Below are 20,499 nucleotides of genomic sequence, written 5' to 3' on the forward strand. Positions count from 1 at the left end.
AATCTTCCTCATTTGCATGACAGTCTCTAATACTCAACTCATATGTCAACCATAGTATACTATTTGGTGGAACTTCTTAATAAACAGAATATGCTAGGTTTTCACGGGAAATAAATTAACCATTAGGTTGGCTGTACATGATAATTTCTGTGTATTTCCAAAAATACTAAACTGCATATAAAAGGTAGCCACTTCTGAACGTCTTCCCTCTATTGATTTTAATTGAGCAAAAATTTAATGAAAACTGTTTACACTGGCTAGTTCTAACAAAGTGCTATATATAAAACCACAGATCAATGCAATGAAACTTAACTCGGCTTGACAGAAAATGAGAAGAATCAATGTATGAAGCAAAACCTAAATAAAACCCAAAAGCATTTATCCTAGATAGTACTGCATGTCTCTGGCTCAATCCTAAACTAAGAAATTCCTATCATGACAATTAAAAATGCTTTTTCTTAATTTGTGCTGTCATATCTGCAGTCTACTACATTTTAAGAATATCGAGGTCCCTGAACCTCAGATGCACATTCTCAGAATAGCTCATATTCCATCCTTGGTGGGTTCAGCCTCATTCAGGTGCTAAAGAGAGTCTGGTCTTGGTGTGTGAATACACTCACTTTTGTGCTCTGCATGCAGCAATAGGTTGGATTGCACTATCTGAGGAGTGCTAGGCATGGCCACTGCTTCACAAGCTCTTAAGACAAAAGTTCTATCTGATTTTGGAAAATATGTATTCTATTTAAAACCTGAGCAAAGAGTTCATTTATTCTCACTTTCATGCTCTATCCTCCACCTATCCAAAGTTTTTTAACAAAAGCAATGTTTCCTTTCCTGAAGAAAACATAATGGACAAGACAGATACCTTACACAGTCTATATAACTAATCTGGTCTTAAAGTGTATGATACATTGCTACCTAAGAAAATGACAGTGGGTCCTGTGAAAGAACAGAATATCGCTTTGTTAGACAGGATAATGTTCACAAGTGATATTAATCTGCCTCCAAACAATGAAGTGTAATTGAAAATGGGGAATAGCACTGAATCAAGACACAAAACACATCAGATAGACTTTCTATTATCAAAGAAACATTCTAGAGTTAGCCTGGCATAGTACAATTCATTATATAGTTTACCTGACTTTTTTTACTTCCTTCCATGCTTTTGGTTTGTTTTTTTTTTTTTTTTTTTTTTTTTTCCATTGACATGTATTTCATAACTCACTGACTCATAGGTTATAGTTATGCTGTTTTTTCAATATAAGTTACTATCCCTAACTTCACAGATTTATTAAACATCCTAGCTCCTGAAGCATGAGGAAACCTGCACCTGCAGATTTCATGTGCCAGTTCTTTCCACACCGTGGAATGGGGAGGGAGTATGTGCAAATCTCTTGGAGGCTTGCTTTTACAGCAGCTCTGATCATTTCCACTTCCAAACACTCAGCATCATTTGCCATTCTGTGTTGGCATCAACATTCTTCAGTTGGGTTCCTTGTCATGTACTATCCTCCCGTAAATTCTGAATGCCCAGATCATATTTCAACCTAATACCATGTTCACTGCAAACAGAACTCAGTCCCATTGTATTCAATTTTTCTTTGCCCTCTTTTATTTTCTTTTGCAATGTTTAATCTATCTTGACTTTTAAAATTTTAAGCTAATGCTTTCTGACTTCCAAAATTTAGCTTTGCTAATCATATCTTCCCCCCCCTTGTAGGCTCTGGTTCTACCCTAACATTCTTTTTGAGTTGGTTATTCACTATGTCTACTTCAAGAACACAGTGCTGACACTGCTCTGAGTTCACAAAAAAGTACTAAAGTCATACTAAAGTACTATATAAGAGTATGGAACACAGAGTGTTCACAGCGGAAAGAAAACAGATCCTTACATTGCAAACATGTAAGAATCATTAAATAACAAATTTAAAAGTCCCACCAGAGCTGTCTTGTTTCTTAAATTTGTATTACAACAACATGCATAACTATTCTATGTGCTCTACTATTAAAGGAAAAGCTTTTTACTAAAGATGTGCAGAGGCACAAAGTTTAGATCTTGATTTCCAAATACACAAGCACATTTCAGTTGAAGATTTTGTTCTTGATTTTTTTGTTCCTTTTAATTGAACAGATACTTTGTTTTGAAACAATTTCTGCTGTCTCACAGTGTGTACAATGCATATTCAAGAAGTGCCGGGAAGTCCTACATTTGCTTGTGAATCAGGTTCCAATCACATTTTACATTGTTTTAACTAGTAGAATGAAAATTTTACAACTTAAATACCAGACTTGATGTTTTTCCCTGAAACTTGTCAAGTTTCTTATGTCAAATAAGATCTGCAGGTTTCCCACACAACTCCCACTGAATGGTCTGGTATGGTCTTTCAGTTGCTGCAATGCTTGCTGAGGCAATTATGTCATGTTTCATCTGGATTCATAATCTGATACAGTTCAAACTGCTCTATCATAGCATCTTTTTTGCCTCCAAGGTAGACAGAAAAATAGGGTTTCCAAAACTGATTGAGGAAAAAGAATTCTGAGCAATATTATACCTATGTGAAAACTCCTATCAGAATGCTTGGAGCTCTCCTGGGGATCTTCAGTAACCTCATTTGTACAACACTCATATGGACATGGACCTGAATATTCCACTGAGACACTGCATGGCCATATATTTCTGATAAGGAGTCACAGTTTTGCGATATTCTTATACATTCAACTTATATTTTCCTTTCATCCATTTTCTTTTCTGGGGTAAGTAAGGGGGAAGAGGCTGTCATTTTTCTCAACTGTTTTTACATGCTGCTTTTGTGTTAGAAGAAGCTTTTCTTTTAAAAAAAAGTATCCAAAGCAGCTCTGAACAGTTTTTCAAGTTTTTCCACCCACAGCCTCTTCGTCTCTTGCTCCTGATGTCTCCTATTTCTGAAAGACACTTTATTCCTTGTGTTCACCCTTCCACTTCCAAAACAGTGAAAATGGGAGACAAGTCACACACACAAACTCTCTCCCTTAATCTGTCCCAAATCTGTCCACTCCTGATTCTTTTTTCACATCTTACACAATCATGCTGCTGTACTTTAGGGAACCTCCTAATCCCCTCAGAGGAATTCTGTTCTTTATCCCCTTCCTTTCTCCCTCACGTTTGTGTAAGAATGTAGCTAGAACAATTTTTAGGATAATTAGCCCCCAATTACTGTTGTTTAATTTCAGTGAAAAGACTGAAATGAAACACATGTATGTATGTGTTCCAGTTAGATGTTTTATAATAAGTATATTTGCTATACAGACAGACAAAAAATTGAGCTTTCGTTAATAGAGGAACTTCACACTAAGTTGTATAAATGGAGTAAATGGGAAAAGAGTTTTCTTTCCTCTGTAGGGTAAGAACTTGTTCCTTAATAAGGTCAGTGAAGGAAATGATTTGACAAAGAGATGTTCATTATCCAGGACTGAAACAATCCTTCGTTTATTTAAAGTAAAGGAAGGAGTCAGAAGGCAATGAAATCTCTTCCAACTTCTGGTTATCACCAGGAGGTTTCTTTGGTAATTATACTGTGGGTCTATAAAAAGTGTAGTACCTTTTATCAACAGACAAGCACATCTCCATGTACCGAGTACCTTTCAGTATCTACCCTATTTTGGCTGGAAGAAACAGACTTATTCTTGCTCCCCTTCAGACCATTCAATTAAATGCCACTGCAGACACCTCTATTAATTGTTTAGCCATAATACAGATATAAGTTTCAATTTCTACTTTTGCATAGGTCATCACAGCTAGGCTATGCCCAGATTTTCTAGAATCACTCTGTAAAATAGCTCCAAAGAGCTAAACCTTTTCCTTAGGCCCTCACCATGTCACATTTCAATTAGTGCAACATCCGTTTCTCCAGCCTTAATATGTGAAACATGTTCCTTTGCACTCCTTCTGTTTACTTAATTTTCAAAACCCAGCACTTTCTCTCCTCTTTCTGTGTTTATCGATTGGCTCTCTCTGCCCTACTAGTGTATCAACCATAATTTATTCAACTTGTCCCGGTTATTGATTGTACCTCCCTCATCTGTTACATCTTCAGTTCTGAGAAGTCAACTTCTATCTCTGGTAAGTCCAGGATATTGCTCTCCATTTTGTAAATTTTCAAGTCAGCCTGGCTAAGCTTTCTCTCTAGGTAAGCATAAATTTGGAGAGGGTCTTTCTGTGAAGTTCATTATTCTTTTACAAATACATCCCTAGAAGTCTATTAGAATGCCTAAAAAAATTCTCAGCATGCTTTAAACACCTTGTGTGCCAAGATACTATCATAACATTAATACCATCACACTATTTCACTGAACTTTCCCTTCTGTCTGTCTGTTTAGTTCTCTTGCATAATATTTTGCAACTTAACTTTTTGGGTTGGTTCATATACCATGTGTCTTTAATGTTCCTAAACCAAAAGGTTCTCTTTCCATGATCAGAGCACTAAGTCTTTATCAAACTATGTCAATGTTATATCCTGTATTTTAAAAAAATCTTTAGCTAGATTATACTTAAAATACAACTACTGATTCAGGTGTATTTCCTATCTTTATTTTAATAAAACCATGATTCTTAATTTTTATGGGGAAAGCAATTACTTACTGGTTCAAGACAGGTGTATACGCTGTTTTATCTTCATCTATGATGGTGACCATCAGAGTAATAAGCTGTGCCCAGAAATCCAAATTCTTTGTTGTTGGTCCCTGTTCTTCTTTAGGAACTTCTTGTTTCTTACCCTGTTAAAACAAGATTGAACATATTTTATATCAGAGAAATTAGAGAAAATATGATGGGAATTCCACCTACAGATTATTACTTGGTTGGAAAGAGTGACATATTATGAATCTTCAGAAATTTTGGACAAAGACTGTCTATCCAACTTAGAATAGACTATACGACAGACTGTACCTCGCTGTGGACATATATCAAAAAACATACACAGTGCAAAGACAGCCAGGTCAGTAAAGAAGATCAATAGAGGCTTGATTTTTATTGCATGTCCACACTTTAATTAAATACATTCTTAAATCTTTGTTGTGATGAAACTGAGTGTAGGTAAAATTGCCTGCTGAGGCAGAACTTTTATACCCTACACAATAAATACTGAACAAAGCAATGATAAGGAACATTTCTTGTTTTGTTTTGTTTTGGATTATACGCTGAAGTTATTGGGCCTAACAACTGCTATGCTGTTCGCTCTAAATGAAGAAGCGGTTAAATTTCCCTTTGTTTTTTAATAGCCAAAACAACAAAGGCTATTGTCCAAAGTATTCTGCACAGAGATTTCCCAGGCACCCATAGATTGACTGGCAGAACCACAAACTGTGCATTTATGAGAGGCAGAGGAAAACACCACAAAGTAGGAGGGGGGAAAAAAAAAATCCCTGGACACCTAAAAATACTACGAAAAGGTACATAGGAATGTCCAAAAGAGAGGCTTGTGAAGGTATTGCCTTGCCACGGATTTTAAAGCTGTGAGCTAAACCAATCTCTTATTTGATTCCTTTTTTATCCAAGGAACTTGGATTCTTGTATAATCCTTGTAAATGAAGAGGACTGCAACCAGTTTCACATCCAAAGCAGAGAACCTGAGACACCCCACTACATTTTTGTAATAATCACGAGGAAGGACATGACACACTGATATATCAGACGGATTACCAACATGACTCTCCAGTCATTGATTAAAAGTTGGTAAGTAAAGCAGTGTTTTTTATTCCTCTTGACTGAAATCCTGCTTTTCGTACCTTTTAATACAGTTATAAGTATGTATTAATATTCAGCACTTAGAAACTTTTACTGAGAATTTTATACTTTCTAATGTCACTAAAATGTGCATTTACAGCTAGATTTTGTCTCTACAGTTTTGTTTTATGTATTCTTAGTCTACAGTTTCCTAGACAAAAGTATTTTTCAGTTCTTTGCTTAACAGAAGGATCAGATTCCTTATCAATGTCCAATAAATAACTTCATTACAGAGAACCAAATCTGAAAAGAAATATTTTTATCTCTGTATGGACACACACATACAAACACACATAATTTCTGCCACACAGAAGTATGTCTGAACATGCTATGTCTACACATGCTCTTCTACACAGCTGCCAGAGATAGAGAGGGGTCTTTTCACTCAACTAGTAAGTCAGAAAATAAACATGCCTATTATCCTTCAAGTTTAAACATATATTCCCTGTACTTCTTATTTGTAGTCCAAATATGACCACTTCAATGGACCCCATATCTCTGAATAGATATGACACTATATTAGTATCATAGTGAATTAATTAAATGTTATCTTAACCTCAATTAACTTTTATCTATTAACAGCATTAAGAATGGCAGAACAAGACTTTCAACAACACTTAATTGAAATTGTTTTTATGGTCACTGTGGAATATTTTAGAAAAGTATCATTAATCACACTACTACATACTCAGCTGATCTATAAATGCTATGGCTTCAGTGTCTAAAGCAACTGAAATAAAGGTGAGGCTCAGAAGCAGTTATAATAGATGGTGTGAGTAGTATCACTGGCAATGAACAACCACACATGCAAACAAGAGCGCTTTTCAAAACAGAGATGAATATTGGAGCATTAATGCCACTCACAAGGGCTTTGCCAGGTGTACATTATACTTTTATTAAAAGACCTTGTTTCTATATCAAAGATTTATTTCAAATATACCATTTTTTTCTAAGAAGCTAGTGCATGCTTAAGCCAAACTGAAAGGCGGTTGTCAAAGACAAGGCCAGTTCACATTTAGTCAAGCGTCTTATCCAAGAACTATATTTCACAAAAAACCCCTGCAATTGCATATAGCTGAGGTAGCTTTTCATGGTTGCGAACGTGAAACATAGAATGTGAAATTCTGTTATTTAATATAGATAGCAAAAAGTAATTAATTTACAAAGTAATAATTGCACAAGGAGGTGCTTTCTACAGAAATTCTCTGGCACAGGAATCTTTCAAAAAGCAAGATGATCTTTTCAAAATCCCCAGAGAAGGTATTTTTTAAATACTCTCACATTAATAGATGCTCTGAAATAAAAGTGCATACTCTTCCCATGCCCAATTGTAATTTCCATTCTTTATCCTAAAATCTAACTAATGGCTTAGAAATGCTCAGAATCATTCAAGTTGTTTTTACATTAATTGCTATTATTGGTGGCATTACTATTTGTTTTATGTGTTTTCTGGCAACAGATGCCTTCAGAGAAGCATTATAATGAGGTAAAACAATGTTGGAAGTTTGATTACATTGATTTGTTGCAAGCTTACAAAACCGACAGAAGAAAGTTCCATCTTGGAATGAAAATTAACTTGAAACAGAGCTATTTTCATATCCAAAAAATTTCAGTGATACAGTTTGTTTGGCTTTAAAATGTTTCTATTAACGTAACTGAGAGGCAGAGTAAACTGCATAACAGCATAGAAAAAGTGAGTGGGAGGACAGCATCATACAATTACATTTTAACATTTTCTTAATGAAATGAAACACCTTTTTAGAGGCACTGAAGTTTAATATCTATACTGCTTTGCTGAAGTCTGCTTTGGTGACATGGGTTCACCATCAGTCTGTTGTAAACAGTCAGTAAGAATGCCCTCTTATTAAATGAAAAAACAAGTTAAGTTTTTCCTTCTCTGTGGTCTCAAAAAAAATTTATCTGCTCTAATTTTTTAACTATGGTGATAATAGCTTATGTCTCAATCTTGTGATTTGGTCTCATATGCAACCAGTTCTCAATAGTATGCATCCTTTCACTTTAGGAAATAATACCGTATGCACTTTCATGGTAGAGTGCATTTACAATCTACGCAGAAGTTGTGGAAAGGCCTTTTGAAATGCCAAGACTAGATTAGTTTGTACATAAGCAAAGCATATGCTTACAACACTTCACATGCACAAAATTTCTGGAGTATAAACATGTGATTAACTATGTGGTCTATTAAGTAGAAAAAGCTTATTTTGATAATAGTAACTTTCTTTTTTTAACTCAGGTTCTATCCATTAGAAAGAAACTGCCAGTATAAAAACATGAACTAAACACCCAATATACTCAATTAGTGCCACAGTGGCACAAATACAGTGACAAGATATATGAGCCACTGAATACTGGTTATCATTATAGAAGAGAATACCAATGCTGAGATTTTAAAAAAAAAAAAAAAAAAAAAAATCTGAAAAGGTTAAGAGGAACATATATTCTCAATATATCAAGTTGACAAAATTGCTAGTTAGCAGATACTGTTCATGATTCATGACTTTTTAAAAGAATGATTTTCTGAAGTTGCCTGTCTTTCATTTTGGTGGATATATAATTCACTGAACAAGCTAAAATCACAGATTGCTCTTAGAGTAACCAAGAGAGCTTTCAGGAAGTATTGACATGAATAAAAGTTTGCCAATTAGCAGAATCAATTTCTTTTTCACTAGCCTTTTCACTTAGGAAAGACCACTTAAAATACCTTGACCCCCCCATATCACGTGGGATGGTAATACTGTCCACATGCACAGAACTATGAAATGCCATAAGAAGATACCGTAGTAGATCCTATAGTTAAAAGCTCAATAACTAACTGGCCAAAGACAGAATAGGGATATTTCTAACAGGCAGATCAAACAAACAATAACACCAGATGATATCTTACCATCAAAACATGACAATACAGGTTTTTATATGCTCACATTAATTGACTTGGCTACTTCTTGTCTTTAGGATGACTCTAAAGTTGTAGCATACCATACATATTTTATCATACAAAAATGTCAAGCAACAACACAGAAGCGGCAAACTTAAATAATGAACAATTTTGGAAAAATGGACTACATGAAACAGGCATGAAGAGTAAATGTGATTGCTTGGGTACTAATGAATATAGCTGTTTGCCTGATTCTGCTTTTAAAAATGACATGTTCTCATCACATTACTCCAAGACGACACAGCTCAGGACTGCCAGCATGGGAAATTTTTGTTCATTATAGTGAATTTCACTGTTACTCATTTCCCATCACTTAGAAAAGTTTGCAAAGCAATCTGTTGCAATTATAGACATGTAATAAGATTTAGATTAAGAATGTATTGCTAAGGATCCTAGATTCCAAATGTTCCTTTAATTAAAATCTCTTTGGTTTTGATCTCAGCCGACACCCCTGACTCATACAGAAGCTATGTCCAGTGAATTTACTCAATGGATCATAAATCTGATCATCAGGCTTTACATTTTATGATGCATTCTTAAATTGTGTCTTTTTTATTAATTCTTTGTCACAGGGAATGCTATCTATACTGCTAATAGATAGTTCTAAGTAAATTCCTGCAACAGTATATTAACACTAGTTAAAGATGTGACAACTTATTTGGAACACATGAAATAGGGTAAAATCCAAACAGCAGCCAATGCCAAGCATGACACTGGCTTCAGCAGTGATCCCACACCTGTTGGAAAAGAGCATCATAGGACTAGTGTAAAATACAATTAATTCCTCACTTTGTATCAAGTGTACTAAGCTGTTTTGGATAAAATTTCAGTCAGTTTCAGAGAACAGACGTTCCAATTATTTTGTGGAGCTACAGTAAGTTAGATGTGCTTGCCTGGGCAAAGCTGTCTTAATTCTGTTTTGGTCATTTTAGGAATCCAAATGAGAGATAACCTAATGGATGTTTCTTCATGTATTTTTTAATATGCTTTGTTACAGGATATTTAATTTTATTGAGAGCATTGTAATTCATTTGGAAAACTAGATAATTGCAAACACCTTATAAGTAACGTATCTTTAAAAAGAAGTCATATTATTCACTTAAGATTTACAAACACAAGAAATACTGTGGATTCTATGGCTTTTTTTAATGCAAGATCCAAACTAGGTGATTTATAACTGTTTGTCTTTTGCCATAGAATACATCAAAATCAGAAAGAGGAACTGAGTAAGAGCAATTTTTCATATAATATGTATCAAAATAAATTCTTAACTTGCACTGAATCATATTTTTCTGAATTTCCTTTTACTATCAATTTCCTAGTCACCTGAGTTCATATGCAAACAATGGATCATGTGGTACAAAGGCACCAAAACCAGTTGCTAGAATTTGGATATTCTTTTAAAGAAAAAGATAAAAAGTAGAGGGATTTTTCTGAGTTTAAGGAAAAAAAAAAAAAAAAGCTAAACTGTTGACAAGCAAACATATTTTGCACTCTGGAAAACTGGCTGAAGGTGGAGAAAGCAATCTCAGCCACAATGTGAAGCAGGATTAAAATCTACATCTGTATTACCCTGAGACAAATCTGTAAAGGCTGGTGTGAGGAACACAGAGCTTTCAACTTCCCTCATCATTGATTTTACCAGTTCATAGGACAAATGTCTCATTTTATTTTGCTTTGTTTTTATTCTGTTGTGTTCTGTACAATCGATACACATCTGTATAGAAGCAACCTGGATAATTCCAATCCTATAATTTTAGAAACTAATCTGCACGAAGACTATGTCTGATGCAAGCCCCAAGCTAAGTTTCAGAATATCATATTTTCTACATAAATAATGATAGAATGGAAGCTGAACGGAAACCAAGGCAGTAGTCCTGATTAGTGTGAGGCTACACAGCACAATTTTATAGACCAGGCTTAGGTGATGAAATATTACTTTTAATGGTACTTCTGTATTTTTAAACTGCTCAGTTAATATTATTTAATTTGGAAGAGGTTAAGAATCATCAGGAAATACACAATATGCATTATATATATAGAACATACACACAAATCGACATTTATATGTATTACACACACCTATTTTTACAATTTTAAACAATTTTAATACTTTTCAATATTTTTATGTATGTAAAGAATGAAAATTCAGCTTTACAGCATTTACTTAGAGAGGCTAAAGCCAGAAACCATTTGCAGACACTCAAAATGCATTCAAAACATGTGAGGCATTTCACTGACCCAGTACACCCTGAAAAGTGCTATTGCATAGTAACTCCTAAACTGTTTTCGTATTTGAAACAGAAACTATATTGCATGTATCTTTCTCCAGTACCAACTGAAATGGAATGGAATCCTTTTGGATAAATTCTAATTAAGATTCTTCACTCTTTGTCTTTGAGGACTGGCGCATGAAAGGAGCCGATCTAATTATTCTACCCATTCAGGGCAGCGTAACATGCATAGCTCCTCTGGAGTAACAAGCCAAGTGCTGCTGTGGTTTGACTTGCCCCACCTACCCAAAAGCACTATGCTTATGCAGGGAATAGGTGGAGAAAGACCCAGGTGAGCCCCTCGTTATTTGAAAGCTCTTTGCAGCAGAGTAACCTTCGTACTGCCCTGAAATATTTACTCTGCAATATTTTTAAGAAAGTGGAATTCTAATTGTAATAATACCCTGCTCTCTGCAACATATCTACATTAAAGGACAACTGTGGTAAAGAAAGAAGGATTCACAATAACATAATCCATCTTCTAAAATTTATTATATATTATATACTATATATCGTATATTTCATATATGATATGTTATATAATATATATTACAAATTGAAAGGATAGAGATGCTGCTCTTACTTTGGAAAACTGTAAAACACAGCATTTCAAGTTCTAAGAAAAATCTATCGACCACTGTAGGCCCCTTACTTTTTAACTGTGTAATGTGCATACCTAACACTCCAAAGGTTATAACACACAGAAGGCTCTACAAAGGACTACAGCTCAAATGCTATTGCTTACGAAGTTTTAAATTCAAATGTACTTGCCAAAGAAAGAAGAAACAAGGATGTTTTAGACCAGTCATGTACAGCTCCAGCAAGGTAAATCCGAAGTTTTCTGACCCAACGGGCAGATGGGTAGTTCCTCCTAACACTGTCTCACAAGCTCTGTTTCCTAATCTAAGGACAAAGCAGTCAAGTCCACTATATATCCCACACACTTTCTCCTGCATATTACACTGGGACTCTGAGCTCACCATTGCCACAGGACAGACATCTTAAGGTTATGATAGATATTTCCATGAAACATCAGTGCAGTGATGAAGCAGCAAAGAGACCAAATCAACCGTGAAGAATTATCAGAACAGAGCACAGAACAAAGAACATCCTTATTCTACTTCTTTCCACAGGGTGATCATATTTTGAATGTTGCATACAAATCTGGCCTCTCCCCTTCTCCTCATCCTGAAGATAGTGTAGCAGAACTGGAAAATGCTCAGAAAAGGACAGCAAGGTTTATGAAAGATACAGAATGAGTTCCATTAAAGCAATGAGTACATGAGCTAAAGTTTATATAGTTTATAAATCTTTTCCTTAGCTGGAAGTTTCTCAAGACCTCTATTTTGCTCACAGTCAGAGACAGGATGCTGAGCCAGACGAATTTTTTGTCTGATGTGGCACGGCCAGCCTCATGCTCTTAATCTTTTGGCCACAAGGTGATCAGAAACATGAGGTGAAACAGGGGGAGGACAGAACTGAAGTACAGTAGTGAGGACATTTGCTATTAGCATATTCTGTTTGGAAATAGAAGTCTGTTTACAGCATGGATAAATACATGCATGGTCATGTTCATCTAGGTAGAAAGGAGGGTGAAGTACTTTGGCCTCAGCTCAAGTGTGTAATCAGGCTGCCAGATGGTTTTGCATACCTGAATTGATGCCTGTCCTGTGATTGCTGTACTAATTACACCATAATCATCAACCTACAGGAAGTATGTCACAAACTTAGATGCAGAAATCTGTGTGTGCACATTTCTCAGAACTGTCAGTGTTTCACTCAATTCCAAGCCAATGTTTACTGATAATCAGTTTGGAGCTGTATTATGGAAGGTCAGATTTCAACGTGCAATTGCTTTTGCCAGTATTCAGACACAAATTGGACTTGATGCAACTGCATACAAATGTTCAAGTTTTCATACCCTCATGGCTACAGGACTCAATAATACAGGAATCTGAATACTGGGCATTCCACTCAAGCTTATATTGTTCTCTGGGAATATTAGGATAGCCCAATCACACAGTATAAATAATTAATGATCAACAAACAATCAAAGAAAACTGTTTTCAAAGAGCTATCATCTGAGTGACTTTGAAAAACACCGAGTATGTTCACAGCTAAAGGGCCTGGACTGTGAATTAACTGCAATCTCACAAAAATCAGTACTGATCAGACTTCTGTTGCTTATGAGATAATATATATTTAAGGCCTAGATAAAGTTCACGTTTATTTTGCTCAATGTTCTTAATAACCAACCTTTACCAGCATTCAGATTTGAGCACTGAAAAATATTTGGATTTTTGGAGATCTAACATTAACTGACAACAGTTCTCTGCTATGCACCTAGAGTTAACATAAACAGTTGAAGAGTATAAGGCTTGGGATAACAAACTAGTTTGTTTGTTCATCTCTTCTGATGACAACACTTCCTTACTTCAACGTTGAAGGTCTATGGCTTTTCCCACTTTCTCTTTTACCAGATCTCTGCTGCCACTGGATGATGAGCTGTTCTCTTGACTTTCTAACTAGTGTTCTCAGACAAGCTTCTAACAAGCAATTTTATCTGCAAGCATTGGTCTTTCTCTGACAGAGAAGTCTCAGAAAGGGGTTTGAAATATCACAGCAAAAATGCATCCTTCTGCTGTTCTAAAGTACTTTATCAAAGGTTTTTCTATTACTGTGACTAGCATGCTGCCCATCAAGCACTATGCTACAACATAAGAAGAGGTCTCTAAGTACCCTCTGCATGCCAGATTTGAGGAAGTTAAAACCTCAGTGCATCTAAAGCAGCATGTAAATATAACAAAGTGCCTCACAAGCGTTACTTGACGCTGAAATCTGCATGCCTGAAAAACGGGACTCTCTGGGGCAAACAGCTTTCCCTACTGCACAACTTTATTTCCTGCTTCATACTTTTGAATATGGTTGGAGATCACAGATCACATGCTTCATGATTCAATTCTTATAGTATTTCTATAAGAAATTAATAATCTACCAATTTTTTGTCATTTCTACTACAGAAAAACAGGTACACCTTCAAAAGCAAGTAAGTGGCTTGGGTTCCCAAATCCCAAATGAAAAAGTGACCAGAGACTCACAGATGAGTACAGAAAAACTGAGCCAGCTCTCAAAGCATAGGTCCAGCCACATGCTAGTCTACAGCATCTTGTTAACACAGAAACTCTGATTCCCCCAAACTAGGATATTATTAGTACATTATCAACCTGGCCTAAGGTGCTATACCTCCAAGCAGAGATAAATTGCAAGGGAAGAGCACTGCGCTGCTACAGCTGTGTAACACCTGGCTCCAGAACTAGTTAATTTGTTGCTAGCTCCTGGTCTTCTGTACCATGCTTCCCTGTGACAACACAGAGCTGAGTAACAGCCAAAAGAAAAGGTCTCAAAAATCAGGTAGAATTTCAATACTATTCTGCTGAGCAAGTGTCAAATATAGAGTATCCGTGTTTTTTTCCAGTATACTGGTGCTATCAGTCACAAAATGATTTGTATAGATCAAGAGCTCTTCAGAGAACAGGAAGAGTTTGATTTTCATTTTATTGGTTTCACTCAGTGGAGAAGACTGCAAAACCAATTATTGAAGGGACTTCAGTCGTTGTGAGCATCAGCCAAGGTTTGAAATTTTTTTTTGTTTTCTTAAGAAACAGTGACATATTTGTAAATTGAGTCAGAAAGTTATCAAAATGCTTCCTAAACTAATTTTTCAAGGCATTCTTTTATTCAGCATGAGGCCATCAGCTCTTCATTCAGATCAGTGTTAATTAAAAAGACAAAATACTACATCTGCTGCATAAGGAATTAGGTAGTTCCTCATCAGAGTGCCTTGTCTCAAATAACAAGGACAGTCATATACGTGTCAGTAAGACTGTCAAGGTGTCATGTTTTACTATCTGTAGTACTTATTTGCTTTTTGTCATCAGCTGTTCTTTGTATTCTGATATGAATCTGTAGTATGACATTTTTGCATATGGTTAGCATTTACCATGCTTCACCCCAGGAAATATTGCTGCTCCCCAAGGGTGATATTTTGCTGCAAGGTATTTACTTTATAACAGTGGTTGTCTCTCTGACATGAAGGTAGAAAGTAATAAAAAGAGGAAGCGGGAACTGCTGAGCATATTTTATGATTTACTTGTTACTCTTCTTATAGTGACAAATTTCCCAAAACTCCAGCTTGAGCACCCTCAATTTCATCATTCATTGTTCTATTTTCACCCCCAAATCAGACAATTACACACATTCAGACATTAAACATATTTTCTAGAAATATTGTGGCAGACATCTTTGGGAAGTTTAGTTTGAAGACAAAAGCAAATGCAGAAGGTGGTTAACACAAGTTACACACAGAAATAGCTATATATAACATGCAGGAACCTACCACTTCTGGTCAGATGGAAACACTACTGTTTAAGTAGACTATCTAGGTTCCACTTTTTCATAACATCATCCACAATATGATACAGGCAAGAAACGAACCATTGTAAAACCCTGAGCCTGCAGTTGGCCTTGGCAGGACAACAGCTGCCAGTCTTTCCCCTGAGTGAGAGCAGGTGGTGACCTACATATGAACCATTTCTTGTTGCTTTGGGGTTTGTGGATTTCAGTTCTCACTACTCACAGCTCAAATCTCAGCTGTGCAGCTAAAACATGAACCTCCTGTGCTGCACTACCATGCTAGGATGAACTCCCTTCCTCCCTGTGAGAGGAGGAAGCCTCATCTGATTGGGGAGGTAAGCAGAGATAAGGGAAGGGTTAATGAAGAAGGCTTCAGAGTGGAATCTGGTGTAATCGGACTCGGGGGTTTGGGCACAAAGCTAATGAAAAGTTAATTACAATATTCATTACTCCTCCATTATTATAACAGTGATACCACAAGCCAGTCTGCAGTGCACCTGGATTCACTGGAAAACCTCCACAGCTATAGGTTCCAACAAACCAGTTGTATACTTAGCTGTTCCTAAAATAAAATGCACATGCAGATATACTGGTAGCAAACTATAAAAAGATAATGCAGAAGGCAATTTCCTTGTACAACTCTAGAGTTGATGCAAAATTTAGGTACTAATTTGAATTATTTTACTTGTCTCTCTATTAAAGGTAGTTTAGTTAGATTGTATTTCTCAGAATTGCCTCTCACCTGCTATGAAACAGAAGGTTTTACTATCTATTATTAAGAATATATGTGATCGTTATTTGTTTACTGTTAGCGATGAGTTATTTTGAATGTAGTCTATTTATCTTAACTTTAAATTTTGCTTTTTGCACATTTTCACTAAAATTTCTTGTACTTGCTAGTGATCATCATTCTATAGACACTTGTTTGCTTAAATTTCTACATACAAACTCACCTGCTGGAAATCTTGCTGAAAGAGAATAGAAGAGGCATATAAATACAGTGAAAGACAGTTAATTCGGTTTTCCAGCTGAGTGAATATTTGTGGGGTTTTTGTTTGTTTGTTTGTTTTTTAAATTTCAGAACTTCATATTGGTCTATCATTAGAGTTGTGTAAGAGAAAAATAATATAATGACATTGCCCATCCTGCTCAAAAAAAAATAATAATAAAAAAAAAAAATTGGAAACAGGCATCGCTAACTTTGTTTTACATTCTCTACCAAACAGGAAGGCTATAATATCCCTGCATTTTTAAACCATCTACTAAAAGAGACAGGCTAAAATATTTTATGAATTTGCAGAAAAATGTAGTGAAAATTTTTAAATACAGATAAGCTTTTGCAGGTATTGCAATGCTTTTCAAAAGTAAGATTACTTCACTTTTAAGTGTTTACTAAAACAGCTAGCATCTGCTGATAAACTCTGCAGACTTATGCAATACCCAGTCTAGCAACAGCTCATATTATATTTAACAGACAAGATCAAATTGCTGCAGAATGAATGTTAGCAAGAAAACAGAACAGTCTATGATGCAAATAGATGTGATGCCTAAAGCTGCTCCTTCTACTAATTTATACTGCTACTCAGTTTACAATATAATCTGTTGGAGAATAAACACGTACACAAGCACTCAAGAGTGTGGAGTGCCTGTGGGTGCTGGTGAGAAATTCTTATGTTCAGAGCTTTGGAGCTAGAGATAAGTTTTCTCACATAACAGGAATCCAACATTAGAAAATAAATGCTCATTTCAGAAAAACTGAATATACAGCATGTACTGCCTCTCCTGAAATACAGGAATTAATATTTTGGATTCAAGTGAAATGTGCTTTCAGATAGAATTTCATGTCTTACATCATGTAGTATGACTGTTCTTATCTGTTATATACTACACAGCAAACGTGCATTTGCCAAACAACTTAATTCATCCTTTTCGAGGCAGGAGTAGTCACTGAAATACCATTTTCCCAGTCTACCACCCAGAAGGCAAAAGTAAGGAACCAGAGGTAATGTGATAAAGCAGTGATGCTCCTTTTAGACAGTTGTATGATTTTGCAGACACAAATTTCTTAATTTTAACATTCCTGATGGAATAAACTCTGGCCATATTATAGGAGGGGGAAAAAAAAAAAAAAAGCATTCTCAAGGCTTTTGCATGGCATTTGGAATACAACAAATGCTATAATTATTTTGCATTGACAGTTCAGCCTGACAGCCTAATATTAAGAAATGTTATAGAATTATCCTCTGCTTTCCTGAAGCAGTTGGATCTTGAAGCTTGGATCCAGGTATGCATCATAGGTGTTAAAATACACGGCTGGAAATACAGTATATCATTTTCAGCAAATTATAATTCTTCTTTTCTAAAGCTACTGAAGTGAAATACTAGATATTTAAAAATTATTTTCCAATTATGGATCTTAAATGAACAGTAATCAATCTAATGTCATCTTCCTTAAAGCCACTGGACAATTTTACAGTCATGTCCAATGTGATGACTAAATTATGAGGTAACATGTTCATTTTGAAACTCATTTTGTTAAACTTTTTAGGGTTCATAGCTACCTGTGGGTTTATTTATGATATATTGCTCCTTCTCACATAAATAAAATGAAAATAACCTGAGTGCTTTGATATGAAGGAACACTGGATGGTTTGCATTTACTTATGGTAAGCTAACAACAGTGAATGAGCAATAGCATGAAACAGGTTCATATTGGCCTTACCTGATCCACTAACTGGGAGTAGAGATCATAGCAATTGTCAAAAATGTATTTATAAGTTGAGTCCAGGCAGGCTCTTACACAATCTTTCACCACAGTACTGGCTCGAGGTGGGCTCTGCAATTCAAGGACCTAATAAAATATTTCATAAATGGTACAATGTCAGAATTAGGTTAAACACAAAAAATCCAAGTGTTGCAATGAATGTATTTCTGTAACACAGGATGAAAAATGTTGAAATATAATAATGATAAAAATATTTAAAATTATGTTGACTAAAGTTGATCTTAGTTTAAAGATGTATTAAAACACATACTTAATTTAAGCAATTAGATTATATCATTAAGTTTTATTTGAATGAAATTATTCATAAGATGAAAGAGGCATACATGCCCAAGGACTTACATCTTCAGGTTTTCCGCCTTTAGGGTTTCCACATGAAGTGGAAAACCTAAAGGTTTTTCTATTATTTAGGAAATAATCTATCATTTAGGAAATAATTAAACCACATCATTATGTGCTTTCCTCTGAATAAGAATATCAGCCAAATAGCTCCTCATTTATTAAAGCAAAGCTTCAGCTTTTTACTCCATTTTAGTATACGTTAATTTGAACTTCAACGTAATGGATTATTTTAATTCTCTTTATGTAATGCCTAACACAGTGAAATCACATGCTGTTGGAACAAATGTTGCTTTGTGTTTCTGTATTTTCATCCAGTAACATTAATGTGTACCATTCCATTCTAAAAACATTTCAGAACTTGGTCACCTGTATATCAACATCTGGAGTGACTGAGGCAAGTAGAGTTATCAGACCTATTTTGCTGATTGACATGTGATATTACGATACTACTAGGAAAACATTATTCTATGACACATGTTCCTAAGGAGTTCAACTGAGTTTGCTTTAAGTGACTTGACTTTAAACTAATTAAAAAGGTAATTTTTTTGTTTCCTTCAGGAGATGTACAAATAATTGTTAAAAAAGGAAAAGATAATTGTTTATTTTTCAAAGATGATGGCTTTTACCACATTGTTAATACAAAGTATGAATTAAGATGACTTCAATGATCTTCAGTAAGTTGAGAGATTTAATGTAAAACTGAAGGAGATTAATTGATTAAGAATATTAACTAGAGTATGATTTTCCTGGAAAATAAAACGCAACAGCATTTTTTTCAGAATCATTGTGCAAATAAAGGACAATACCTTCATTCGAAAAAAAGTAATGCTGGTAAGCAGGTCCACAGTTGATTTCAGATCTTGGAGTCTTTCAGAATTGCTGGCAGGAAAATTATCCTGGTGAATCAGAAAGAGAGGAATCATGCAGAACTGGAGTTAGAGTTAAGATCCTTGAACAGCTAGGAAAAAACCCTCTAGGAAACAAAAATGCTGCTTGGAAGGATTAGAAATGTTCACGTTACCTGAATTCTGCCTGTAAGGAAGTTAGTGATTAGTATCCCTTTGACATGAATAGGAACACTTCTGATAATGCTCCTGTATTTGTAATATGAATGATTTAAAATATTGTGATATTTCCAAAACATTAATGGAGTAAAAAAATACCACAAGAAGACTGGAAAATGTTGCTAATGAAAATCATTTATGTGTTCTCCATGGTACATAAATCACTTGTAGGCATAAATGCAGTGGTAAGCTTAATAAAGAAATCATATATGAAATTTTTGCTATGATCTGTAGGTTAACAGAAAGACTGATGGGAGGTAGTGTTACTTAAATGGCTCCATACCAATGAAACATCAGCCAAATATCCTCTTGCTCCACTATTATCTGGATAACATTCTTCAAAATTAAATGATCCTAGGATGAACATATCTGCTGCATGAAGGATATGGTCTTAAAAACTGAGTATGTGCAACTTCTACTATCTCTAATGCCTTGGGGTTCTTTTAAGTGTTCCCTTTCTCCTTCAGTTTTAGAAAGCAGACCAGATGAACAAAGAAATCCTTGAGTTGGAGGCTGCCATTCCTAAAAGCTGAAAGGAAAGCCATAGCTGATGGAGCCCTAATCGCTTACGTTTCATCCAAAAGTTTCGTGATCCAGTGGAATGGAAAAGGAAAGCAAATTCAGAATAGTATGATAACTGGCAGGTATTCAGTGCATGCTTCTTTCCTGAAAGGCTGGGTTTGGAGCATACCTCAGTGGAAAGAGCTTCCACGAGGCAGAAATGAAGCTGGAATTCCTATCATGTAGAAAAATGAGGAGTCAAGCCTCTTTCAACATTCCTAGGATCTTAGCATGGAAGTTGTAGCAAAGATGTCAGTCTCTCAGAACAAACAGAGCAGTTACTGCAATTTGCACTACATGAGTCAGTGAAGGTAATTCCCAGACAAATTAACTTAATCAAGTTACGG

The 20,499-nt window shown here is 35.4% G+C and overlaps 1 protein-coding gene across 6 annotated transcripts in view; it reads right to left on the reverse strand.

Moving 5' to 3' along the window:
• The window catches only part of UNC13C (unc-13 homolog C), a 201,965-nt gene that overhangs the window by 75,101 nt on the left and 106,365 nt on the right, over nt 1-20,499 (reverse strand). For all 6 annotated transcript variants that reach the window (XR_003923374.1, XM_041123662.1, XM_041123660.1 and 3 more), the window contains 3 exons: nt 19,334-19,423; nt 18,126-18,254; nt 4,619-4,752 (listed from right to left, as the gene is read on the reverse strand). Coding sequence is in view for 5 of the 6 variants with exons in the window: in XM_041123662.1 (XP_040979596.1) it covers nt 4,619-4,752; nt 18,126-18,254; nt 19,334-19,423 (353 nt within the window). In the remaining variant the exon portion in view is untranslated. The remainder of the gene's footprint in view (nt 1-4,618; nt 4,753-18,125; nt 18,255-19,333; nt 19,424-20,499) is intronic.

The sequence above is a fragment of the Aquila chrysaetos genome, chromosome 5 (genome assembly GCF_900496995.4).
Source record: "Aquila chrysaetos chrysaetos chromosome 5, bAquChr1.4, whole genome shotgun sequence".
In the NCBI taxonomy this organism is placed as follows: domain Eukaryota; kingdom Metazoa; phylum Chordata; class Aves; order Accipitriformes; family Accipitridae; genus Aquila; species Aquila chrysaetos.